The 27,903-nt window shown below is 35.0% G+C and overlaps 1 protein-coding gene across 18 annotated transcripts in view; it reads right to left on the bottom strand.

The window, feature by feature from the left end:
* Positions 1-1,559: 1,559 nt before the first annotated feature.
* The window catches only part of LOC125656894 (sarcolemmal membrane-associated protein-like), a 48,155-nt gene continuing 21,811 nt past the window's right edge, over positions 1,560-27,903 (bottom strand). For 4 of the 18 annotated variants that reach the window (XM_048887515.2, XM_056143789.1, XM_056143788.1 and 1 more), the window contains 19 exons: positions 27,506-27,742; positions 27,155-27,205; positions 26,989-27,030; positions 26,832-26,894; positions 26,485-26,547; positions 25,308-25,373; positions 24,219-24,281; positions 23,964-24,125; positions 21,812-21,874; positions 15,658-15,783; positions 14,368-14,430; positions 10,748-10,810; positions 10,312-10,374; positions 9,565-9,627; positions 7,975-8,211; positions 7,385-7,460; positions 6,834-7,068; positions 5,578-5,712; positions 1,560-4,126 (listed from right to left, as the gene is read on the bottom strand). In XM_048887515.2, coding sequence (XP_048743472.2) covers positions 4,028-4,126; positions 5,578-5,712; positions 6,834-7,068; positions 7,385-7,460; positions 7,975-8,211; positions 9,565-9,627; positions 10,312-10,374; positions 10,748-10,810; positions 14,368-14,430; positions 15,658-15,783; positions 21,812-21,874; positions 23,964-24,125; positions 24,219-24,281; positions 25,308-25,373; positions 26,485-26,547; positions 26,832-26,894; positions 26,989-27,030; positions 27,155-27,205; positions 27,506-27,742 — 1,970 coding nt within the window. In that variant the 3' untranslated portion in view covers positions 1,560-4,027. Of the gene's footprint in view, positions 4,127-5,052; positions 5,088-5,577; positions 5,713-6,833; positions 7,069-7,384; positions 7,461-7,974; positions 8,212-9,564; positions 9,628-10,311; positions 10,375-10,747; positions 10,811-14,367; positions 14,431-15,657; positions 15,784-21,811; positions 21,875-23,963; positions 24,126-24,218; positions 24,282-25,307; positions 25,374-26,484; positions 26,548-26,831; positions 26,895-26,988; positions 27,031-27,154; positions 27,206-27,505; positions 27,743-27,903 lie in introns of all 18 variants that reach the window. The other 14 variants (XM_056143791.1, XM_056143801.1, XM_056143798.1 and 11 more) reach the window with 13 other exon arrangements.

The following is a 27,903-nucleotide window of genomic DNA, read 5'->3' on the forward strand; positions in this document are numbered from 1 at the left end:
ATTTCCCAGCTGCTGATGGTAAGGGTCCCAGATGGCAGAGGCATATTTAAGCACAGGCCTGACAAGAGTAGTGGCTGTCTGTGCCTTGACATCCTGTGGGCGAATCCTTAGGTTGCGTCATAGAAATCCAACAGATCTGGAAGCTTTGGCGATGGTCTACTTCTTCAACAAAAATGGAACCCAGGGATGTTATATCTTGTGATGAGTTATCCAAAAAAAAAAAAAAAAAATTACTTTGTTAAACACAACTCCGATATCACAAGTTTGTATTAAAAAGATGCTGGAATTTCTCATTGACTATGTCTACAGTCTTTCGTGATTGCATCTTCCAAGAGTCTGTTGGAATTCTTTGGGCAGGAACTGTGCTTCTTACGAGGCAGAATTTATTTAAAAGCTTCTACACGAGAGTACGAGTGAAAAATTCTCGAGTGAGACGTTAAGCAAGATACGAGAAAAAATCCTCTTGCTTTGGCCTTCAACTCCACATTTAGATACATGAACGCCATTTTATCTATTAAAAATAATCACTTTCATGTCGATGCAATTTTATGATGAAGAGAATAACGCCAGCTTTTCCATTGTCAAATTCATTATTACCAGCATATAGTGTTCAAGTCACTGATCGATTCACGAAATTGTTCTGTAAATGATCAACATTTTAACCAAAGCAGGCTACTAAATACTGACAAATAAGTTAATGTTACAGGGGTTTCAAATTCTCGTTATAAAGTCAGCATTTAGCAAATTACGGGTATTTCCTTAAAGTGATGCAATTCACAAATACCCGTAATTAGGTTGAATACTGTTAGGCGCATTTCATACCTATTATTGAGCCGCTCTTTACACATGGATTATTCTGGGGGGGGGGGGGGGGGGGGTTGGGTTCTGATCAATATATAATGCTTGTAAACAGTGGGTACGATTGGTCAACAGGGGATGCTTACTCCTCCTTGGCACCTGATCCCACTGCTGGCTATATTGCCCAACTCTCAATTTTCTATTCATTATAAGGTTGACCACTGTTTTCATTCACTAATTTTCCTTTTTTCCTGCTGTCCACAAATTCATGAACCTTACAGACTTTGGTAAATTGGCACATCATAATTATTCTGCGCGCAATTTTAGGACATTCGTTAAGAGTATATTTAGAGAAGAACTGGTTAAGACTTGTTCCTTATCCTCATTTACTTACACAGTAAAACTTGTTTAAACTGACCTTTCACAATTTTTTGTCTTCCTTTAGACAGGCCATATCACAAGTGTTGCTTGTAAGTAAAAAAAAAAATCACAGAATTTATCAAGTGATAGGGAGGCTCTGATTGCATGCAAAGGATGTAAATACGATGGAAGGGGAGGGGGGGATCTTGTTACAGCAAACTATAAAAATAATCCTAAATGATACAATTAATCATTTGATGCTTTATACAAATACATGTACTTGGAAAAACCACTCCAAAATACAATTCACTTTTCCCTTTCCCACATTGCTAAAACTTTGACCAATGCATGATGACATATACTTCAGTTCTGAGAATTCTATGAGGCAATAACAACAAAGATTGCATGTCTGCATAGCTTTACTGTCAACATTTGAAGTAATAAAAACAAATCAAGTTAGTAAATAGTAGGTGTTTATACAAAAATGTCTCAAAACTCTGCCCCAGTCCAAGGCTACCAAACAAAAAGCAGGCTTACAATGCTGTCGGTTTCAATGTACACGCTGTGTGCATTTCTGATTAAACATACCACGATGAAAGAAAGTTAATTAAATCTATAAATCATGAAGTTGCTTAATAGGTGTATTCAGATTATATTTTACTATACACAATACATGTATATACTGAATATTAGCAATACAGCATATCTCACTTTATTACATGTTTACAAAATCATTCTCTTAATACATATTGCATACCCTGTTTCTTTAAACATGTTAAAAGAAATACAAACCAAAAAAAAAAAAAAAAAAAAAATAATGATAAAAAATAAATAGCCACACTAATAAATGACATTGTAAATCATAGATGTCACTATGTTATAAATGTCTAAATGGAGAAATATCAATACTAAATGTTTTTGGTGTATTGTATAGATGCTTCTTACATTAATCAGCATGTTTACACCACCCATCTGGCACTGCGAGATGTTACAACATACACATGGCTAAATATCTTATGTGGTAACATTATAATAGTACCAATGGCTGTACATAAAAATGGACCAATGGCTGTGCTGTACATTACAATGGACCAATGGCTGTGTTGCCCATTAAACTGGACAAATATATGTACTGTAGCTGTCTTGTACACTGAAATTGATATTAACGAATGACCGAGTTGTACTATGAAATGGACCAACGTCTCTATTGTACATTAAAATGAATCTGCAGCCGTGTTGTTTGATGAGAAAGCCCTGCTGATTGGTTTAAAGCCTTGGAACTGTGGACATTTTGGAAACTCTATCTATATACACTGGTTTTAATAATAATATATTATCTGCTGTGTACCTATGTATATATTTACACACTCTCTCTCTACGAGCACACACAAAGAATGAAAGGGGAAGAGGAGTACAGAACAGGGTTGTGCTGCTCGAAGTTCAGCTCCTCGGAATCCTCTTGGTGTTTCTTTGTTTGGATGACATGAAAGCTTTTATTCTGATGAAAACGAAAACAATATCCAATGAAAAGCAGATCAAACAGAAAACACCAGAGAGACAAAGGTAGGACAACTATTCCCCTTAGAAGTCCCTTCTCGTGGAAGGTGACACATGGGGACCAAAAGAAAAAGAGGGGGTGGTAGAAGTCTGTCTAGTCACCGGAAGACTTACTTTATGGAGTGTGCCTTCGTAAACTAGTACTCTGAGGAATGGCAAAACGTGTATAGGTCTGAGGTACAGATACTGTTCAAATTCTGCAAATTAGATTGTAATCATGCACAAATTTATAAAATTTACACTCAAATTTCACAAACTGCAGAACACTTAAATGGGGGGGGGGGGGGGGGGGGGGGGGAATTCAAACAACAAAAGAAGTTAAATCCAATCTTTTTACAAACTCCGAGTGTATATGACAGTTTTGCTGGACTGAATGTTCCTTATGCTGTGTTCTTTTCTAATAAGGAGTGTATAACTTCAAAAACCTGCAGTAAGTTCACGCGTTTAGTTCTAGACAATTATTTACGTGACATAATGCTAATCTAGCCTTTATAAAGAGAGAGCAAAGCTGAGACAAACAGTCTTCTGTAGAATAAATAATTTGTTCACAAGCTAGAATGTAGCTTGATTATTTTGTTTTAATACACATAAACAATCACTCTCAAATCTCCGACAGTGTGTTAAAGATATCAACTGATTGTAGTAGCCTCCATCATACATGTTTCTGTGAAACCATTCCTCGTTCTGTAATAAAATTTCCTGGTTTTATCAAATTCCTGATATAATGTTCAACTGTCTTCAGAGTAAATATTCCAGTTTTTCTGTACAATGAACACTGTGTATATGACTTAAACGCCTAACATTACAAACTAAAATTTCATCTGCAAAAACAACAATAGCTTGCTTGCATATTATATATCTTCGTATCTTAATTCAATAAAAAATTCAATTTACAGAAAAAATTCCTGACTTTCTACTGGAAGGAAACCTGTGTATTGCACGGTGCTACTGACTGTACAACAGAGGTTATAATTAGCACTCACTTTATCACAGAAAATTTAAAGGGTACATGTTACATTTTAGATACATAAATGTACATGAAGGACCAAAACACAGATTTCACCCTACATACAAATATCTTTACACGAACTACAACACAATCTTCAAAATAACATACTGCATGCTTGAAATACAATAAATGCAATAAACTCATCAAAGATTTCAACAAACGAAACAAAACACATCCATACACCATTTATACACATGTGTTTCTGTGTCATTTTCAATCCGGCTCTAACACACATCACAGATAGCATCAGACACCCAGATGAGGAGGAGGTGGGTGAATCAGCAGTTATCTCCCCCCATGATGTCATACTGTTGTCGCGGTGATCTGAGCCAGGGTGGGATACAGGGCCATCAAAATGGCGAACAGTAACATCAAAAGGGGGATACTGGAGGCGAATGACAACTGAAACAGAAAGGTCAAGGTCATAGTTCAAGGTCAAATCTGTAGAATATATATTTAGATCCAGTGATTTTAAAATGTCAGATGAAATCATGATGCTAAAAATTTTATGCGATATCATTGGCCAAATTGGCATTGTTCTTGTCATCTTTTTCTCTCAAAATTGCATGAAACATTTTTAAACCACTGAAGCTAAGAATCTGCAAGCAGACTTTGCATCATTTTGACTGATTTTCTGCAATTTCATAATGATTTCATAAACTGGACAAGAGGTAAAGACTCATGAGTTTTCAATGAATTTCTCTCACCGTCAAATTTTGTCTCTTGTTATACGTGACAATTATAATACTTGTTAGTCGGAGTAAATGTTTGTATCTGGTGTTTACATGATATTACAATGCTATCTTACATGGGTTAAAGAAATAAATGTAGATAAATAAGTAATATACTGTCCTGTACTTAGTAATGTTATCAGGTTATTATGTCCTAAATGAGATGATGTCTGATTTTATGATGATATGGGGTAAAGTTTTCATAATGTCGGGTCAAAAAGCCAGACTATTCGAATTTTTTAGATTAAAATAATTAGAATAAACAGTTGAAATGCAGAGATTGTTACCAGAGGCATTCCTTGTGAATTTACATACTTATCATTCACACATTCCTGTTTCAATACTAAGATTTAGAGAGGAGATACATCATTTCTCTCATGTCTCATACCAAGAGAGCTTGAAATTTGGATGACATACCAAGGCTAAACAAACTTAGGAATAGTCAAGCTTGCATGTTTCTGTGATCTGAAATAGGAAGTTTAGGTAACAAGCATTTCTATTACAAGCCGAGTATGTCCTTGTTGTACCGAGTATGAACTTTATGCACTTAGTGAACTTTATGCACTGGCATCATTCTTTTGATTTAAAATGACCTACTCGTTTCTTCATCCATCGACTTAAACGCAAGTCCACTGTAACGACATAACAACATACGTTTGTCCACTAATGCTCACATGTAAAGGCATTCAAATTCTCCTCATTTATAAAAACAAAGCCACATGTGCATGGAGAATATGGCGGTGTGTGTTTGTGTTAGACTGGACACAATACATGTACTGCAAACATTCAAATGTTAGAAAAGTACGAAATAGTCTCACGTTTTGTGTGTTTGAAAATAGCTTAACTGTGTCTATGTTCTCCAACCGATGCAGATTTCAGTCCATAACAAGACATTGAAACAATCAGTGAAGTGAAAGTGAATCTTAATCTACATAGCAATCATCCAGGATATCAGATCTTCAATCAAATTTCAAATCACTTTCTTTTTTAATACAGAGATTTGTTCTTTGGAGCGAGGAACCTAAAAGTGTACCTTAAGTGGACATGTGTCATGTGACCTAACTGATACTGAGACACTGTTGTTTGAAATATATCGGATTTGAAATGCCCCTCAACACTCACCACTTTGGTCCGGTCTGACAGGTGCTTGTACTGCTCGTGGACGAGACTCATCTCTACCTCCAACTCACTGGCCTTGTCCTTATATTCCTGACACTTCGACCTCAAACTCGTGACCTCAGTGGTGGTTTCTTCTAACTGGGAGAACAAAATGCAATTTAGTCAGTACTGATAGACATTTCATCCCCCATTGAATTCTTACTATCATTAAAATTATGTGTTTATCCACTGAAACATTAACAATCAAATATACATTCAAACTCTATAATCATAAAATATTGTATAAAATATACAGCTATCGCATGCAGAAGTATTAAGGGAATTTGTTCCCCACTTCAAGTCATATTTGATTTGTGCATTTTAGAAGGGGGACATTTTGGTATGAGAACTCTTTTTTCAAAGTCTCAGTGCTGCATAACAATATCACAAATATCGGACAATTTGTTACCAACGTGAACTTGATAATAATTGCTAAAGCACAAAACGGTATCTAAGATATCATTGAGAAACTATTTTTTATCATTTGTGATGACATAACTTTGAACTTTGGACTTGAAAAACAATATGGGTCATCCTTTAGTAATATTTTAGATATCTGGAAGCCATATGTAACCCAGTGACCTTTACCTTCTGACCTCAAAATCATGGGACTCAACCATTAAACATTGAGACTCTTCAGGATACCTGATAACCTTCACCTTTCGACTCAAAAGCCAACGGATGTTTGTCATAGACACTCTTTATTTTCATTGCAAAATTTCAAAATGTATTTGAGATATCATCCAGAAAGCAGGTTGTTACAGATGGATGGATGAACAGACACAAATTTATATCTCAGTTTTTCCTGAAGTGGGGAACATAAAATAAAATCTAGTCAAAATTACACAGATTTGATAACATGCAGGGTCAAACCAAGCCTGATGTAGAACAAAACCAAAGAACTATTATACGTCATGGACCTTATCACTGAAATATCAAACACAAAGCTCAAAATAATCACACCAACATTATTATCATAATAAGCATTCACATCGAAACATAAAAAAATAACAACCTCATGATTTCTTAAATTAATGAATAAATGAAAAACTTCCACATTAAACTAAAAAAAATTCCCTATACAGTATTCTCCATTAAAAAGTAAATGCCAGTGGCTACTAAAATATAAAAGAAAGAAACCAAACCACTGAGGAAATTTTTTACAACAACAGACCATACACCTTCCTACTGCCATGCCATAAAACCAAGCCTGGGAGTACCTGTGGACCCGGTGACCCTGCGACATTTGACCCTGCCATTACCAAACCTCTGTGTTGCTGGGTGTCCTCCCCCACCTGCTGCCGTGTCTGTTCGTTCTCCTTCTGCGAGTCGGTGAGGTTGGACTGCCAGGCTAAGGCCTGCGTTTCTAACTGGTCCTTCATGACCTCGAGCTGTCGATACGACTCCTGCAGTTTGTTGTATTCGGCCGACAGTTGCAGATTCTCTTTGCGCGACCTGAGAGACAAATGTCATCAACTCATTTTTTCATTTAATTTTTTTTTTTTACAGTCAAAATAACAGAGCACAATTCACCTCCCTCCAACAAAATTTAATTGTCCAATACTCAATAAAAAAACCTGAATGAAATTTTTTCCCCTCATCCTCATTACATGATCAACAATTCCTGTAGTGAACATGAATAATAATCAATAATTCTGAATCAAATGCCATTTTTTTCTCAAATTAATCTTGCAAAAATATTTCTCTATCTGAACATATAAAGCACTTACATCTTCATCTATTTCCCTATCTGAGCATATAAAGCACTTACATCTTCATCTCTGCTTCAATGGCCTGGATTCTTTTTCGAAGACTTGAGCATTCTTCTTTGAGTGCTGTAAATTCACCTGCAATACAAGGATATATGTTTGATTGATGTATGTACAATTTCAGCAAACTTCAAAGTGAGGCTGCATGCAAGAACAGTGTGTCCAGAACACAGGTAGACAACTCCACCACAATGAAAACGTTAACAAAAAAATCAAATGATCGAAATCTTCCAACAAATCTAAAACAAAATCGATGCAGTTTACGAATCTCTTGCCAAGCTAATGATGAAAATCTACGGTGTATGTGTACAAACTCCAGTGCTTGTAGCTATGATGATATATGGAACGGATCATCCCTAAGCATGCACATTAAAAAATCTTTGAACCCTTCCACCAGAACCTCTCACAATTTATTCCTAAACCATGATTATGATTGTATATGAGATGAATAAAACAAAAACGTTGGGCAATGAACTTCAAAATCCCTACCAGGACAAACCGTTACAACATGTCCGAAAAAATTGGAGACATCTCACTGATGATCATTTGTTTCCATGGCAACATCAGATGTGAAGTAAATGTAGACAATTACCCATTATATTACCTCGCTGTTTCCCAGACGGACTGGAGGGTGCATGCCCTCCGCTGTTAGTTTTGTGGAGTTCCCTATGTGAGCCATGATGCGAATCCCTGAGTGAAGAGCTTCCGTGAGAAAACTCACGGCTATGCGTGTCACGACCGTGTGTGTCTAGGTGAAGGCTTCTCGAGCCATGGTGAGAAGATGTTCGTCTCTCTGAATCCAGTCGCTCTTGAAGCTGGCGAACTTTGTCTGCAGGGCGACACAGATAAAGTTACAAATCTCGTCACCAGGGGGCGAAACAAAAAAAAACATCCAAAGCCGATGATGGGCCTCATAAGCCATGCAGAAGGCAGAGAAATCAGTCAAAACTCATATAAGAAGATGGAAAGAGCTCCATGCACATAAAGAGATAACGAAAGTGAAAATAGAAAAATATCCATGCTGTAACCCAAACTATGCATAAAAGGAATATGGCTACTTGAGATTGAAGATGTAAGTGTACAAGAGATTCCAGACATGCTTACTGTACAAAACAGAAGAAATGAGGAACCATGAAATGATTATGGCAAGAGTTAATGATACGAAAATTCAGTGTCTGAAACATCTCTGCCTTCTCATCTCATAGATTTTACAAAATATAAATTTTTAACCCGACAGCATCAAAACAAAGTTTAAAAATGCCACAAGCAAAACAGAAGACATGAGGAGAATTGTTACATGGCCCGACTTATAAATCACAGAAATTTTATCATCATTGATGAAAAGCAAGCAGTTATCACACATGCTTAGATTGCATATACACATGTATAGTGCCCATGATGCAGAGAGACAATTAAACAATATCATCTTTAAACCACAACAACCCCAAAATCCTTTATCCCTGAGAAAAAATACAATGCATTACAAAATAATCTTTAATGTGTTAATTTGGGTTAATCCCTGTTAACATTCACATATCTATCCTATAGATTTTATATTTTGCAGATTAAGAATTTTAATCTTTTAAATTACAGCATTCAATTGATAATTTTGTTATGGACTGATAACTTTTGACCCACTACAAGTGTACAGGACAGTTACATTTGTTTGATATCACTACATATAACTCAGATACATACTTACTAACAATATATCTCATATACATAGTTTAATCACAATATTTACTTCTAGCAAGTTTCATAATAAGCAGTTGTTTAATTACTATTAAGCAAACAAAAATAATATAAAAATACAATAATATGATTAACAGAAGGGGAGATAACTCCATATACACCAGACCAGGGGAAGTAACTTACATCTGTCATAGTCTTTAGGAGCGACAGTCCGAAACATCACTAGACACGGAAATTTGGTGTTAATTCAAAGCCATCTGGCCTTCATAGCATATAGTCATCGTGTACAGTTTACATGCATGTTCTCGATTTCCTTTAATCAAATTATGTCTATCACGTCTACTTTCTTCACGAATTTACTGAATACTTAAGAATTAAGCGGAAATTTCATCTTAACCTTTTTATTGAATTCAACGTTCTTCAACACACTCACGTAGAAAGCAGTGATATACTGTATGTGTCTTGTGAACTGTGTGTGCTCTGAACTTACTCTTTAACTGTTCTGCCTCGTTGTGGCTTTGCTTCGCGGCTTGTTGGCTCTCCAAGTGTTTCGCTACAATACAATATCCTTCATGATTAAACTTTTTCAATTAATATTAACGAGGCTTATACACTTGCCTTCTCATGTCTGGTCATCTTACTGTCTCTAGCAGCAAATCTATTAACAATTTAGTATATAGTGCTAAATTTTCTATATGTACATGTAAATCACATCCAATTCTGTGATACATGTAACAACCTTAGATCTGGAATTTTTGTGTAAATTCTTTTTTTGCAAAATTGGGTCTTAATACAATAGATTTATTTCTGTGCAGAAATTTTTTGGGGGGAATTAACACTTTGTTGCTATGAAAGTGATAAAAATTTTCTGTGAATTTATTTATTTAATGAAAACTATTTCTACAAATTCAATAGACCAGGCCTGGAGGTTATAAAACTTTTATTGTATTCATATTCAAACTCAGTCATGTTTGTTTTGAGTACACCTCTGACAGAGCAAGCTTCGAAACATACTTAAAAATCTTGTCTAATGAGCATGTATTCCATTTGAGTGGAAGAATGATTTTATACAAGTTTTATAACCTTCACTTTTTGAGTATGAGTACGATTTAGAGTTTGAGAATGAAAACGTGCTCAGAAAAGTTTTATAACCTCCAGGTCAGAAAAATTGCTAATGTACAATCAATTACTCCATATTAAACATAAGAAGATTGGTGGTATTTATGTGTCAACCTACATTTGGTCTCATCTAGTTCCTTTTTGGTTTCTTTATTTTTCACTTTTTCTAGGTCAAGTTCACCTGAAATAAATATTATTAACTTAGTACTACACAGTTTTTTCCTTTCTTAAAGTAACATGATTGTCCTTGCTTCTCTTGAACAGTAGCTTTCAAGAATTTTTGTGAAAAACTATTCTGTAAGTTTACTTTTAAATTAATTGTAATCTTATGAAAATTTCTCCCATGGATATACAAAACTGATACTGCCTATGCATGGTTGTCAATAATAACAATTTAATCTAATACAACATTTACTGTTATGAGTAAATTAAATTCTTTATGATATACTGGAGTAGATTTTACATGAAGTGGACAGCAGACTTTGTTGTACATATGACAAGACACAACAGATTTGGGACAGGCCAGGTTCAGATTCTTAATATTGTGAACTCACTTGTAACTGCTAACAAATCTTCCTGGCTATTTTTTGCTAGTTTCTGTTCATCCATTAGCTGGTCTGTTAATAGAATGGGGAGACATGCAGGATACAACAGTAGGCTTGTCATGCAGGATTAACCATATCAGGCTCACCATGACAAAGTCCTCACAGAACTACTTGACAGTACAGTCGAACCTGTCTATCCCGACACTTGTGTGCAGTGTTTCTTTGTGAATTCTGACCCTATTTCTATTCCTAATCCTTGTTTTACCATGTTCTTTACATTGTGCAATCTAACTTATTCTGTCCATCCAAACATAAAATTTATCTCCCAGAGCACATCAGTTTAAATAAGTTTGAATTCACTGTTACATGAATTGTGATGGTTTGATAATCCATAGAACTTTTTAGATAGCCATTATCTTTTGCATGCCAATTGTTTACAATAGTCATTAAACCTGTTACATACATGTACATTTCTAAAGAGTATATTGTTGCTTAATGTATATTTGAAGACCTGTTCTAACATCTACAATAATAGGGCCTCTCTGATTCAAGGCACAACTGTGACCTTGACCTTTTATTTCTATAGGCAACTCTATATTACCTTCACCTATCTTTGAACTAAATATGAAGTCAACTCTCAAGTCTTCAAATCCTATGGTGAATTTCTCTTTGAAATGTTGACTGAAAGGACACATCTCGTGTTTTCAAAGTATACAGAATTATATGCATTTTGTCTTCCTTATGCTTATAGAAATTAATTGTAATAGTTCGTTCGCTGAAGTAATGCGATAATTAGCCACAATACGGACTTAAATCTAAGCCCCAGTTTCAAAAAGCCTAGTTAATTAGATAGGTAGTCACGTGGTACAGTGACGTCATATGCGACCTTCGTCGATCAACTTGTTGTAAAAGTAGTGTTAGATATTTTTAAAAACTCGGGTTTTAGGGGCCTAATTTATTTACCATGGATAACATTCATTTCGATGTTGACAAATTTCCCGAGTCTTATATCTTTTAGCCACCAGTGCATACAAATAGCGACCCAAATATAGCAAGGAAAGCGAGTATGAAATCTGCATAAATTTGCGAGTAAATAATGTTTACATGGGATCACTGTCTAAACACAATTTGGTAATGCCATTTCTGTAAACAACTGTAATTAGCGGTGTTGCTTTTCTAAAATAAATAGTGCAATATATTATTAAATTTATTTTTGGAGAAATTAGATAGACCTAAATTATGATACGATTATGTATCAATGACAACTAGGCCTGACTGTCACGGGTGCATTTCGAAAAAGAAAAAATAATAATAATGATCAAACTTATTGTGAAAATCACAATACTTTTAAATTATTTTATTAAAGCAATTTTATTAGGCCTAATCATTTTTTTGTTGTTATCAACACGTTGTTACTTAGGAAGTGGGAGCGCGGCGTGCTGTTGTTGTAAACACGTACGCGTTCCTTAAAAAAAATGTAAGCATTATAATTCAATTCAAAGTCGGGAAATATTATATTTTATTATTTAAAATTGAAAGTTCAATTATCTTTTATCTTTAAATCTCTTTTTTAAAACTACCAGTTGGTAGACACTGTTAGCAAAGTTCTGCCTATATGGTGTTACAAGGTGAAGGTCAGTTGGTGCGAGTGTGTATTGAATTCGAGAGCAGAACGGAAAGCATATGCCGTAGGCCTATATGTAACAGTTCGTAGCTTCGATAGAACCATTTTCTCGCAGTTTATCTACGTATTTGTCCAAGTGCTTGTTTAAAAAAGTACAGGGACAAATTCTACAGGGGGTTTTTATGGCAAAGTCGTTGTGCCGACAAAAAAATATTCATGTCTTGTCCCTCATACCTTCCTTCGAAAATTGAAAAAAACACAGTCCAAATCTTAACTACTGACAGCAAGTACACCCTTAAACGGCACAAAACACCCTAATGCAGTGCTATTTACAAGCTGTTAATGTGATAATTGTTTGCTTGTCAATTAAATCTAATCTGTTTATGAAATGACTATCAACTGTTTTCAAATCTTCTCGCTCGAGGTCGCATATGACGTCACAGATAATGGCGCGTAAAATATCGAAGAAAATATGCATATCGCAAGATTTGAATTTCATCGCTTTCAAACTCGAAAACTACGCAAACTGTTTCATTTAAAACACATGTAAAGTAGTTTTAGGCATGAAATGAATTAATTTTGCTGAAAAAATTAAAAAGTTTAAAAACATGCGATGTGTCCTTGAATGAGTAAATAATTGTCCCATAATTCTATAGTGTGTGTTGTCTGTTGAACTACTCTGACCTATAGTAAACACTAAACAGAATCAAATCCCCGCTGTATCAGCTCCTTTAGACGCTACACGAACTTCAGTTTCAAATAATTGCCGGATCAATCAGTACTCCGCTTTCCATTCACCCTGTTTCATAGTTTTACCAAAGCTGAAGACAAACATACTAATTTGATCAGAAAAGCTCATTAAAGGGTTCTTTAATGAGCTAAAACACAAGAAATACATACAGAGAGAAAAAGGTAAAATTGTGTTTAATCCACATTGATAAACTACTAATGCACAGTCAGAGGTAAATGCACTGCAAACAGGTGTCTGATTAAACAAAAGAGGTAGAGAGATGAGTAAACCGCAGGAATTATTCATGACACACAAACTGGAAACTCTCATTACATGCACACCTTGCTCTGAGTCACAGTAAAGCTCCCCAAGTATTCACAAAAATAAAACAAAAATCCACGGAATTTCACACACGGTGATGATATCATCCTATTGTTGCCGAGTGAAGTACGCCAGTTATTCCAGTAATTTGACTCCAGCATTTCTGAGACTATACTTTGCTGTTGTTTTACCATTTTGTTTTTGTGAATACTTTTCAGGTAGTGTTATAGGTTAAATCCAGGGTAAATAAAAACTCGTCACGATGCCTTGTCAAAAAGGCGATGAACGACAAGCAATAACCAATCAAGGATCATCTATAGAGATATGATTTTACTGGGAGATAAAATAAGTCAGACTGTAAGGGAACAGAGCAACACAAGATTATAATCCGTGTGCATGTATAATAAGTTGTGATAGGTGATGTATTCATGTATAAATAGTAATTTAACTGTCAAATCTAGAAAATATTGCCCTCTCTCTAGAGCCAGATATATATATATGTATATGTCTGCATATACAATATTGTCCTACATGTCAAATCTACAAAATATTGCCCTATCTCAAGAGCTAGATATATAAGTATATGTCTGCATATACAATATTGTCCTACATGTCAAATCTAGAAAATATTGCCCTATCTCTAGAGCCAGATATATCTGTATATGTCTGGATATACAATATTGACCTAAACATCAGATCTAGTTATACAATAATGCCCCATCTCTAATGTCTGGGTATACAATATTGACCTACATGTACTTGTCAGTTATCTGCATACATAATATTGCCCTATCCCTCATTTCTAGTTATACAATATAGGCCTATCTGTCAGATTGGGCAACTATCAGCACTAAATGGATCATTTTGCCCTATCCCTCAGACCCTTGTAACACTGCATATTGCTGTTTCACTCCTCAGATCTCGCTACAGAATGTAAAATTAATGTTAATCTACCTCTCAGATCCAGTATTTGTTGCTTCACTTCTTTGGTTTGAGTTTCAGCCTTTCTCAGTTGTTCTATAAAAATTGAAAGGTTTTATTTGAATTCTTTTCCTGATGTTAATTTTACTAAATCTCCCTTCACAGTAGGATGCTCAACACATACATATTTAGTGAAACATACTGCGATATATCAATCAAAGACAAGAATCACATTGGATTTCATTTGGCCATGTGAATTTCTTTTCCAAAAATATTGAGTTTGAGTTGATGATTTTCATTTTATTGCATAAGAAATATTCAGAATGTGCATATTAACGATTACAGATCTACAAAATATGATGTAATGCATGCAGTAGTCTGTTTGTACTTTATGATGCCATAAAGAACAACATCATAATCAAAATTTCATTTGAGAATAGCCAAAAATGAAACCTATGTTTCAAACTTTTGTATAGATCACACCAATCTTTTTATATGATATTGATGGAACTGTTATTGATATTTATTACTTTCACAAAATTTAGGTTTTGCATTGAGAACTGTGCATGTATCTGAATATCAAATTGTTGCAATTTCCAATAAAAATCCAAATTGGTATCCATTGTTCTAAATACTATCATCATTCTCTACCCAGAGTTCCGTGTGGTCCTCGCACTACACCTCTGTTAACGGCTTTTTACAGAAATCTTGTAAAAGTTTCTATTATCTAACATTTATGTTTTGGACTAAATATTTAGTCATATTATGATATGTTTTTGGTGCAGTCAAATTGATGCTTACTGTAAATTGATTAAAATCGCCGTTTTCTGATCATAAATTTGGAACTACTTCGTAATATGAGTATGAATGTAGGACATACACGTGGTGGAGATTTAAATGTAAACATGGAATCAAAAGTAAAAGAGGCTGTGAAAATACGATAAAACTTGTAAAATAGGAGACAAACAGCTAAATGGTAAATATGTACTAATAAAGTGTCAGTGGGCTATGAAAAAAGCCTGATGTATTACCTGTTGCGAGGACTTTTAAAGGGAAAGGAAACCGAGAGTGATTGTTTATATCATGTGATTATATTGTCACATGATTTCAAGCGTTGACAGAGGTGTATGTGAAGCTTGCGTAACATGCCCTCTGGTGAGAGAATGATACTATCATATGGATTCTCTAATTTCTATTCATGCCAAAATGCAAGTTATAGCAGATGTTTCTTCGAAATGGAAAGTGCCATTTTATGCATCAAAAACCCTGGTTATTTCTACATTTGATATTCAACTGGACATCACTAGAACTCTGAGCACATACCCTGAAGGTTGACGACCATTTTGGACTGGTCATCGGTCAGTTTCTGGGCATCAGACAGTTGGTCCTTCAAGCTACTGGTCTCCTCGTCTTTCCTCTGGACTTCAGTTTTACTCACATTTAACTCGTCTACAAAACATACATGCACTCGTTCATAACAGGACAACATCCAGTGTATCTTATAACTAAATGTATTTACAAATGAAAGGCAATAGACATACACTAAGAATAAAACAAAGTGTTTTGAAAGCAAAGGCATCATTAGACACCCATGTTTGATCATCTTATTATCATGGTTTGCTGTGACCAGCATTTCAAAGGACAGAGCAAGGAGGGATCCAAGATTTTTCATTGGAGAGGGGGATTTTTCAATTTCATTAGATAAATTAAGTAAGAATTTCATAGCTCTAAAACCACAAGACTTAATTGCAAATAGAGGATGACAGTCAGGAAGATCTGCTGGAGTACAAAAGTTTTTGCACAATTCGGTCAAGGACGTTTCAGCACAATATTCAATAAGTGTACGCAGAGTTACCCCTATCAATACCCTATGATGTAACTTGAAATATATTTTGGTGTTGACGATTAATTTGCACAGTTACTATACAAGTTCACACACACAGTTCTACACAAACTGAAGAGGCAGTATGCTTGCTCTCATTGTAAAGACCGTTATTTTTCATTAACAAGCTACTACGATTAAATAGGGAGTATACTGCACACTTTTAACTTGCTCAGAAAAAATAAATTTAACATAATAGCTCCAGTGAATTAAACTACAATCAGCAAAACTAGTTCTGGACATTTAAATTTGTCTGATTTGTTTGTGATGACTATCAATGAATTAAATGCACCTTTTCTACTATCAGTGAAACAGGTACATAGAACGCACAACTCAGGTAAATTAAAAAACAGCTAGGAAATAATTCAAGTGAAACGTACATATTGAAAACACAGTAGCTGATAAATAACATTTCAAAATTCCAAACCTGGTCCTAATAATTAATATCAATATTTATCTGTACAAACTCTCATTCAAGTGAAATTAATAGAATGTTTGTAGAAATGTGCGAAATTTTATCTGCTGAATACCAATGATTGTCAATAAAAGACTTGGTAAAACAAACAAAGGCCATTCACAGACACAGGGGACTTAGAGTATCGGTGGACCTCAAAGATCGACACAGAGACACAATATGATAAAACTATCTGTCAAATCTACAACAAAACGAAACATCACCATCAGTCAACAGAAAAACTCTGAATGGATCTTTGTAACACATAAAATTTTCTTGTTTGACAGCGTCTAAACACTGTTAGAACGGAATTTTTAGCCGTTTTGTCAATGAATTTCACGGTTGAATCCCCCCTCCCATCATCCCATTAATTACTTCCTCTTCTTGGCTGCAACCCCTTGGAGTTATCCCCCCTACATATATCTATACACTCACCATCAGACTGAGATAGAGATGTCTCCCATTTCCGTTTCATGCTACACCTGCTTTGCCTGTACACATTCTACACAGGTATCTAACGGTAGGTCATTTCCCACACAGGTAACTCATTAACTCAACACACACAGGTAGATTTCCAAGCACACACCTCCCTAGAACTTGACACCTGTACTATGCTATTAGTAAGCTTTAACTAAAATTCCACATGCAGTAGGATGACTTCAAGAAAACACTTAACACTCTGGCTTTATTGGCCGTCTTCCTCAGGTAAATTCTGACAGCAATTGATATTTAATTACCACATTATAGGTAACTTAAAAAATCACGCATGAAGATTCTCCAAACAAGTTTAACTGTCTTCAGATATTTTGCTGATCTGGGGGCAGAGTTAAAACCTGTTCAAAATGGACCAACAAATAGTACAGGTCCAGATAACACTAGCTGACAATCTGATTCATTGGAATGTTTAATTACATCAGAGTCGGACTTATCAGCTACTGCAGGGTAAACTTCTCCCCCGCCCTCAAGGTCACATATGAAATATCTCGCTTGTCTTTGGCTGCTAGCAAACTTAACATATCACCATCTGTCTTATATCCTCTGTCAAATCTGACCCCTACACACACCTGCTTATCCAGTTCACACATTAATTCACAATAAATATGACTTACATCAAATAATTATTTTCTGCATGAATGAACTAAGAATACATTTGTAAATGACATATTCATGGAATATTTTGTATAGAAGGATTTACTTGTGATTTTAACATTGATTGTCAGTGGTTTCACTGCTTTGTAAATTCGGACTTTCATGTAAATCTCTTTTCTTCATGTTCATTATAATTTTCTGAATTGTTTATCACGAACACCCCCTCTTGTTGACTATAAGTAACAATCAATCTGTACTACAGTATGTATTACATAGCAATATACATGCCCCCTAAGGAGACCTGTAACCTGTAGGGGCATGTATTGCTATGTAATACTTACAGATCAAGTCACATGTCAAGTCGCTTGCATAACATTTTATGTGAATAATCTTACATCAATAGTTTACACATAATAAAAATATATAATAAAAACAAGAAATCTTTCAGAAACATGAATGTACCCCGTGGTGCAAAATTGAAAAGGGTTATACACATGTATCATTTGACATAGCTGCAGAACTGGCTCTCTGAGAAAATATTGGGACAGATCAGAGATAAATTTCTGATCTTTCCCAATATTTTCTCAGAGACCAACAGTTCTGCAGCTATATTTGATAAAAATGTCAAAACAATTCAATAAATTGAGTGGACAATATCTTTCTATGTCCAGAGCGGATTGACTCTTGACCTTTGACCATGTGACCTCAATCACTATGGCTCATCTACTCCTTAGGATATACCAGTGTGCCAAGCTTGATTTTCAAAATAAAGAGGAGAAAATATATTACTGTGTCCAGTTTGACCCTTTAACTTTAACCCCAAAATCATTAGGATTCATCTACTCCTTATGTACCAGTGAACCATGTTTGATGTCTGCTAAGGAAAATGTTCTCAAGATATTGAGCGCACAATATCTTCCTATATCCAGAGTGGATTGACTATTGAACTTTGACCATGTGACCTCAAAATCAATAGGGTTCATCTATCCCTTAAGATGTATCAGCGCACTAAGTTTGATATCTGTCAAGCAAAGGGATCTAAAGATATTGAGCAGACAAGACCTGGTCTACAATACCGATGGACACGGACTGACCTACAGACAGGTCCAAAACAATATGCCCCCTCCTTTCCAAAGGGGTATGAAAATATAGGAAAATAGATAAATCTGTACAAATTTCCGTACCATATATGTCTGTTTTGAAATTTTAATTGCATTTTCTTTAATTTTAATATTCAAAACATTTCAATGATCATCTAGAAACGAAAATGTCTTTATCACCACATTAAACAATGCTTCATTCCTTGAGTTCTATTGCTGTGTTAGGAACAATCTCGCTTCCAGTATCCTGAACCGTGAAGCTTATAAAAGCTTATAAAGATTGACATATTTGCTTCTACCTAGTGCCAACATTCACGACTTTCTACCAGCATTTCTGTTTTCATGTGATGTATAGATCTTGTGTGTTTGAATAAAAAAGTTGAAAGTTTTATAATCCAATATTTTTAGACAAGTGGGTGGATATTATCTATAAATACGAGAAAATGCTAATTTTGATCTATTGTATATCAGTGAATCAGACAAACTCCATTGGTATGCAATAATTAAATAGATCTCACACAATGAGAAAATATGGAGATCTAGACAGAGTACAAGAATTAATTCAGATAACTATGACACTACGTTTTACAAATTTTGTTAGAATAATTCAAAACTAGTGAAACTTAATGTGTATCTACTAAGGGCTGTTCCAGAAATGATCAAATGGGGGGGTCGGGCGGCAAATGATATTTTTTTGTGTGGGTGGTCGTATTTTTTCATATTTTAATTGGTCCGTGGTTGGACTGTTAAAAAAATATTTATTATGGGTAGTGGGTAGTTTCTATTGTTTTATTTTGTGCCACGTGGGTGTTGAGTTTTCAGAATATCTTTATTGTCGCTCTTGTCGTGTTGGTTACAAAACGTCGGAGGGAAAATTGAAAACGTGCTTTCGAAATGCTGCTTTTGAAATCGGAAATCGGAAGTAACATAGAACTATTCGAGTTGTCGCTCTTTGCAGCGCATAACTTTCCATTACGGCACTCTTCAAATTAGAGGCGCGTTTAGTAGGGTCCCTTTGGACGTGATGGCGGTGAACTCTGTTCTGTAGATTATTACAGTTTACAGTGCATCGATTTTGGGAATATTTTGAAACCAATAGGTATTCTGTTTTCTAATAAAAATAGGCAAACCTTAGTTGATTTATACGAGGGTACCGATGCGTTATATTTATCAGTCGGTGTGATGGTGATATAGAGGCCTCCGGTCGCGGGCTCCATTAGAAGACGAACGATTCGTGGAAAAACATATCCATACCCATTTCATGATAATAGCATCGTTTGGACTCCCAATCTTTCCAACATTCCCGCCATAGATGCCTTTGATTGTTGATGTGACATCGTTTCTTCAGAACTACTGTGATACAATGTCACACAGGCATTTCCGCGTCATTGACTAGAATGTTTGTCCCGAAAACCTCGCGAGATTTGTACCGTTTTCATTTTTAAAAATATTTTTGTGGTGGGTCTGGTTAGTTTTTTTTTTTATTAGATGGGTCATTGTAAAATGAGTTTATTAATTTGATGGGTCATGGGGTAATTTTTAATTATTTTTTTTATGGGTGCTTGGTATATACAAAATTTGCCTCCCGACCCCCCCCATGTATTTATTTCTGGAATAGCCCTAATTCAATAACCACATATCAAATTTCAGATTCCTAAGTTAAAGCATTGTAGAGAAAAGTCCAGAAAATTACATCATCAGTCCACTGTGACAAAAATTTAACTTGATCTGTAAATATACTGTTATATTAGCAAATTAAATACCAAATTTAAGCTTCCAAAATCAAAGCAAGGTGAAAAAAGTCCAGAAAACAAAACTTGAAAAAGTTAAAGAAAATAATTGTAAGTCCCACAATATTTGGTAGAATACATGCAGGTCAATGATAACAAGACTGGAACTTGATCTGTATCCATTCATCAGGTAACCACATATTATCAAATTTCAGATTCCAAAGTTAAAGCAAAGTAGATTAAAGACTGGAAAACTATATTCAGCCCCAAGTCCCATACACCTTGTAAAAATCACTTGGTGATGAAACTTAAACTTGATTCGAAAGCATACAGTGATACACTACATACTAAATTTCAGCTTATTAAATCAAGGCGTGATAAAAAAAAAGGGGGGGGGATGGAAAACCAAGTGGGACAGACTGATGGTCTGACGAAGAGACAGACAGGACAGATGGACGGACGGTCGGTTTTATTGATAGGGAACTAAAAAGTCTAACACATGTCAATAAACCGTATCATCTGATTAAAAATCATACATTGCAACTGCATGTTATTTATAATTTTTTTTTTTTTTAATTCCATACACACTCTAGTAGACGGAATGCCTGTTGTACAAACTAAGCATCACCCGAATGACACAACATAAATATACATGTATTTAGATGCATCATAACCAAAGACTACATGAAGAATCTAGGAAGTTTTGCAATCCCATTAAAGATAAATATTTCAAACAACTGTGTATTGTAGATTTATCTTCACTGTGAGCCATCTTCATTTTACTTCTGTCAGGTGTGAACTGTAACTTCCAAAACTCACAGTCAATAATAGCCCACAGTCCTGATATATATCACTTCTTAAATCTTACAAAAACCTGTATACCTTAGGCCAAGTTCAACAAAACAAAGCATGAGAAGTCTGAAGGAGAAAGACTGCAATTCCATTTCTGCTTCTAAACAGTAATCGAACAGTAATTGAACAACTGAACCCAAATTCTGCTACTTTTAGTATTATCAAACCAATCAATCTACTGCACTACCACGATCACAAGAATCAACAGTATTAAAGCAAAATACAGTGTACTGTAGATGTTAAGTATTTTCCATTATCTATTTTCTCTCATTCTCGAACTGTCCATACAGGCATTTTACAAGGGGAAGCACTCGATTTATGGGTGTGATTATATAAATGTACGTTAGATGCATTACATCCCTTTCCCTACCTCGACACTTTTTCAGCTCTGTTTCAGCCTTGGTTTGTAAGATCCTGGCCTCTTTCAACAGTTCTATAAATACACAAAAAAACCTGTTGTTAGTAACTTGAAAACATAATATCAATTTTTGTAACAGCATAAGAACTCTAAATACCACAGGGGAAACAAGATGTGTTAGTGAAACACAAATGCCCCCGATAATGGCCAATTCCAAAGATGGCCAAGGTCACAAGGGCAAATATCTTGGTACCAGTAGAAAGATCTTGTCAAAAGAAATGCTCATGTACAATATGAAAGCTCTAATATTTACCATTTAGAAGTTATGACCAATGTAAAAAAAAAAAAATTAAAAGTAGGTCAAATGTCAAGGTCAAAAGGTTTAATACCCATGGAAAGGTATTGTCACAAGGAATACTCATGTGAAATATCAAAGCTATATCACTTATTGTTCAAAAGTTATTAGCAAGGTTAAAGTTTTCAAAAAGTAGGTCAAACTCCAAGGTCAAGGGGTAAAAAATGTTGGTACCCATGGAAAGATCTTGTCACAAGGAATATTCATGTGAAATATCAAAGTTCTATCACTTATTGTTCAAAAGTTATTAGCAAGGTTAAAGTTTTCAAAAAGTAGGTCAAACTTCAAGGTCAAGGTCACAGGGTCAAAAACGTTGGTACCCATGGAAAGGTCTTATCACAAGGAATACTCATGTGAAATATCAAAGCTCTATCACTTACTGTTCAAAAGTTATTAGCAAGGTTAAAGTTTCAGACAGAGTGACAGAAAGGTAAAAAACAATATGCCCCCCCCCCCCTTCCGATCTTCGGGGCATAAAAATGCAAATGAAAGGGAAGAGAATAATCTGCTGTGAAGCGAAAATAAGGATCAAGATTCAATGACACAACAATCTCCTGAGCAATCTGTATAATTATGATTCAACTAGACATCAATCTCCTGAGCAATCTGTATAATCATGATTCAACAATCTCCTCAGCAATCTGTATAATCAGGATTCAATCAGACAAAAATCTCCTCAGCAATCTGTATAATCAGGATTCAATGATTCAACAATCTGCTCAGCAATCTGTATAAACATGATTCAACAATCTCCTCAGCAATCTGTATAAACATTATTCAACCAGACATCAATATCCTCAGCAATCTGTACAATCATGATTCAATGAGACAACAATCTCCTGAGCAATCTGTATAATCATGATTCAATCAGACAAAAATCTCCTCAGCAATCTGTATAATCAGGATTTAATGATCCAACAATCTCCTCAGCAATCTGTATAATCAGGATTCAACCAGACATCAATCTGTATAATCATGATTCAATCAGACATCAATATCCTCAGCAATCTGTACAATCATGATTCAATGAGACAACAATCTCCTGAGCAATCTGTATAATCATGATTCAATCAGACAAAAATCTCCTCAGCAATCTGTATAATCAGGATTTAATGATCCAACAATCTCCTCAGCAATCTGTATAATCAGGATTCAACCAGACATCAATCTGTATAATCATGATTCAATCAGACATCAATATCCTCAGCAATCTGTACAATCATGATTCAGTGGTAGTTGAATTAACCACAAAATAGACTGTGTTTGAGTGATATAAGGTTGAAATGACCACAAAACAAACTGAACATGACTCATCCAGAATTGAACGGACAACAAACAGATCCAAAGCTAAACTGACCACATAGCAAATTGTTTGACTGATCCAGAATTTAACAGACCCCAAAACAGATTGTGTTCAACTACAGTGTAATCTTACAGTGAATTCACCACACAACAAGCTGTGTTTGACTGACCCAAAGTTAAAATGACCACAAAATAGATAGTGTTTGACACTGATCCAGTTATAAATCTTACAGTAAATTCACCACACAACAAGCTGTGTTTGACTAACCCAAAGTTAAAATGACCACAAAATATATAGTGTTTGACACTGATCCAGTTTTGATCTGAGCATACAATCAATAAACTGTTTGACCAATTTAAAGAGTAACAGACTGAGTTATTACAAACTTGAACTGACCACTAAACAGACTGTTTATTCAACTGAATTTTCTGTGTTTATCTACAGTTGTAACTGAACTTTCAGACTACATTTATTTAATTGACCAGAAGATGGTTCATTTGACTGACCTTTCAGATTGTCGTCGTCCTCCAGTCCTGAATCATTGGACTCATCCATCTGTGAGACAGCCGTGGACGGTTTGGAAGCACAAGTCGCTACTAGCGTGGCCTCCATCCTCTCCGATGGTAGCCGGGCACCTACGATTTCACTCTCCAGGACTCGAACTTTATCTGTAACACAAACAGATCACAGCAAAGACTGAATTGTGGGTCATTTTTTATGAATTCTGTAGAATTGCTTATCATACTAAAACTTTGGGTTACCCTGTAGTTCTGTTATAAGTCCTGAGCTGTTGTCATTCTGGTGTTGGGAAACTTTGAGCTGCTCTGAAATGACGAAGAAAAACAATGTTATACGACAGACAAATATGTAATACCATCCTCTGATTGGTCTATCAATCTGTCATTTTAAGAAAAATCTATACAGAGAAGAATAGATTCAGATTCGATTCGAAACATAGCATGCGATTTCAGATCAGATAAACTTTCAGCCAGAAACCAGTATAAGAGTTCAATAAATAAACAGAAACCACAAAACATGACTTCAGCTGTGGAAATAAAGGGGTGGATCAGAGATGTCTCAACATTCCATGATTAACATGCCCACTTTCTCATGTCTGTGACACTATTTTACAAACAACATTTAACAGTGGAACGTTGTGTTACCACAACTCAGTGGTGCCGAGATTCCACTCTCCACTCCCAATGGATCCATCTCAGAAATTGTTCAATTTTAACCACCCAACAATTTAAATTCAACAAAGAACAAAAGAAATTCTTTCATACAAAATCACAGATACATCTGTCACTAACATTAGTAAGGCTAGTGGATACACAAAAAAAAATCAAGAATAAAAATGTTAAGTACATGTATATAGTGGGTTTTTTTCCACAATGTAAATCAATCGAAAATACATGAAATACAGCAATGCCATGGAAATAAATAAGATACAGAATTTGTGGGGGGTTTAGTCTCAATTTTATCAAGTTATTTCAATGAATTTCAAATAAATATGAAGATCAAGCTTTAGGTCAAAAACTCAAAATATAAGAATGAATATGGTAACAGAGGAACAATTTCTGACTGATATGCATTTTGGCAACAATAAGGTCTGTATTTTACACATTTCTGTAACATATTTTACTTTGAGTATCCACTGTCCTTAGCAGTAATTCAAAGTCCTCACTTCACTTTGAAAGAGACCCCTAATTACTACAATAGCAGACCTTGACTGGGCCCTTTATACCATTAACCCATCCCACCCTCCCACTAAGTCACACGTATAATTCCCCATCACCGAGTGCCATGCTCCCCTGAATCCACCCCTGGGTGACAATGAGATGAAGACTTACGCTTCAGATCTGCCATGGTATTTTCCATCATGAGATTCATGTGCAAGTCCGACAGCTTAAGCTTTTCTAAATGAACAAGATGACAGGGAGTCAGATGAGGTGTGCCAGAGCCAGTCGTAACATGCTGTTGTGAGACGACAGTTGCTAGGGGAGGTCAGGGTGGGGTGGGGGTGTGTGTCGGCTGTGTATATGAGGTGTGCCAGAGTCAGTCGTAACATGCTGTTGTGAGACAACAGTTGATGGAGTAGGCCGGGGAGGGGTGTGTGTGTGTGTCGGTCTGTGTAAATGTGGTGGTGAATGCTATCTGATGTAGAATCTTGCTACTTAGGGAATACTGATTATAACTAAATTTTCTAAACCAGACCAAAACAATATCTTAATGAAAAATTCATGGAATTTGTTTTCTTCCTTTCAAAACCAAAATTCTTCAAGATTTTTTTTAAAGGATAGGAACATAGATCTACCCACATGTCTTAAAAGAGGTTCTCCCACAATATATGTCTTGGTCAACTACAGTGTATATTGAAAAAATTCCTATCATGTGTCAGATTAGGCCCTTTCAAATATAAAATAACTACATACATGTACTACAATATCAGGATTAGACTTCATCCTTCCACCTGTCATTATGAGATTTAGTACACCTACATGTAGTTGACTACGGAAAATCTTAGTAGATATTATTAAGCACACCAGATATATATCAGACGTCGGAAGTAAACTGAATATTGACAGAATCTTATGCTTTGTCAGGGAGAGTCTTGTAAGATTTCAAAGTGAAAAATAGTTGTTGTAATAGATGTATATAATTGTATGAAGACAATGAAGCAATAAGTCAAAAACTTTAAACAATTCATGCAAAAAAAATTGTCAACAAGAATTCAACAGTAATAACTAGAAACGCATTATCAAAAAAATGCATTAAAACACCGTGTGAAACGAATTATGCAAATTAACAAACCAAGAAAGCAAACTTCACAACATCACTATGTGAATCCCCATATCAAAAGTTTCGTTTTTATTTCCTGAATAAAATTTTCTTAACGTATCAATAAATAATTCATCAGAATTTTTAAATCATCACAATTAGTGCTTGATATATTGCTAATCTGGGAACATTGTAGCTGACTGTGTGACAAGCGAACACCACAGAGGATAAATATCCAGCCATAGTCACCTTCTAGAGAGGATATCTTTGTTATGTATTGCTTGGCATACATCTCCGCTCTCTCTAGTTCTTCTACAAAGTCCAAAATACATCACAAATTATCTCAATCATGAAATTAATTCAAAACCATATCACACTCTTTCAAAATGCTTTACAGTGTAAATGTGGTTCTAAATTTCGTTTTATTTTCAAAGATTGTAGCTTTAAAAGATTATGAAGTCAAAATATTTTAAATCTTGCAAAATTTTTCTGTTGTTGTCTAGCTGTACAATGTCAATCATTCAAGATAATTTCTTCTTGCATTCTCAAAAAAGAAGACAATACCAAAATCAAAAATATGCATGGAAGTAACTTACTCTGAATGGCTTCTAGCTTCTCTGTGCTATCATTCATTTTTTCATCAGATTCCCTGATCATTTCTATCAACATAAAAGAGAAAATATAAAGAAATGCACCAACACGCAATCAAATTTACATGATTTTTTTTTTTGTTCTGCTAACAACATAAATTACCTTTGTATTTTTCTATCTGTTTCTGTGCCTCTTTTAATTTTCCTACAGAAAAAAAAAATGAAACAAAATCAAGTGTCATTATTTAAAAAAAAATCTAATGTTTAACAGAATCACAAGCATTGTTTGTAAAAGATTATTTTATCATTCAACAACACATTTATCTTACCCTGAATGTCTTCTAGACTGCCCTTCTCAGAGGAGTTAATTTTCATGGAATCTGAAAGATTAAACACCATGATGATACACAATTATCACTATTAACAGCCTTCTAAAAACCACAAGTCTCAGGCTGAGAGAACGAATTATTTCTGATCACATGAGAATTTTGAAATTGTATTTATGTAATATGTGTGTTTATTGAAACTTTTCTTCACCTAAAATTTAATGCTAAAAGCAACAGATACATATTAGTGTTAAAAAAAATCATTCTTTGTGATGAAGAAATCTTGTAAAAATTTAGCTGGGTAGAACAGGGTAAACGATGAAATAGCGTTTGCACGAGAGAATGTGGACTGACCAACTTCATCGACGTGGTTTTCTATGTGGTTCAGGCTGTCAGATTTGTGAATATCCTCCAGTTTATTGTCATTTTCATCATCCTTCATTATGATTTTAATGTCATCCCCTACAATGATCTTTCTATCTTCTGACTCGTTTTCTTCATCTGTCTTTCTCTCCCCATTTGTCAGCCCTTCTCCATTTTCCTTTTCATCTATCACATTTTCCTTTGGTTCTTTTATTGCCTCTAATCTATCTGTTTAAAGGAAACAAAATATTTAGAAAATAACATCATATTCAGCATAGGTTACCGTAGTATTGTCACAAATAACATTACAATGGGGCCTTTTATTTATTCAGATTTTGGACGATGTTTCTTTGGAACAATTGTTGTTACACCATTTTAACATGGATCTA

The sequence above is a fragment of the Ostrea edulis genome, chromosome 7 (assembly GCF_947568905.1).
Source record: "Ostrea edulis chromosome 7, xbOstEdul1.1, whole genome shotgun sequence".
Classification (NCBI taxonomy): Eukaryota; Metazoa; Mollusca; class Bivalvia; order Ostreida; family Ostreidae; genus Ostrea; species Ostrea edulis.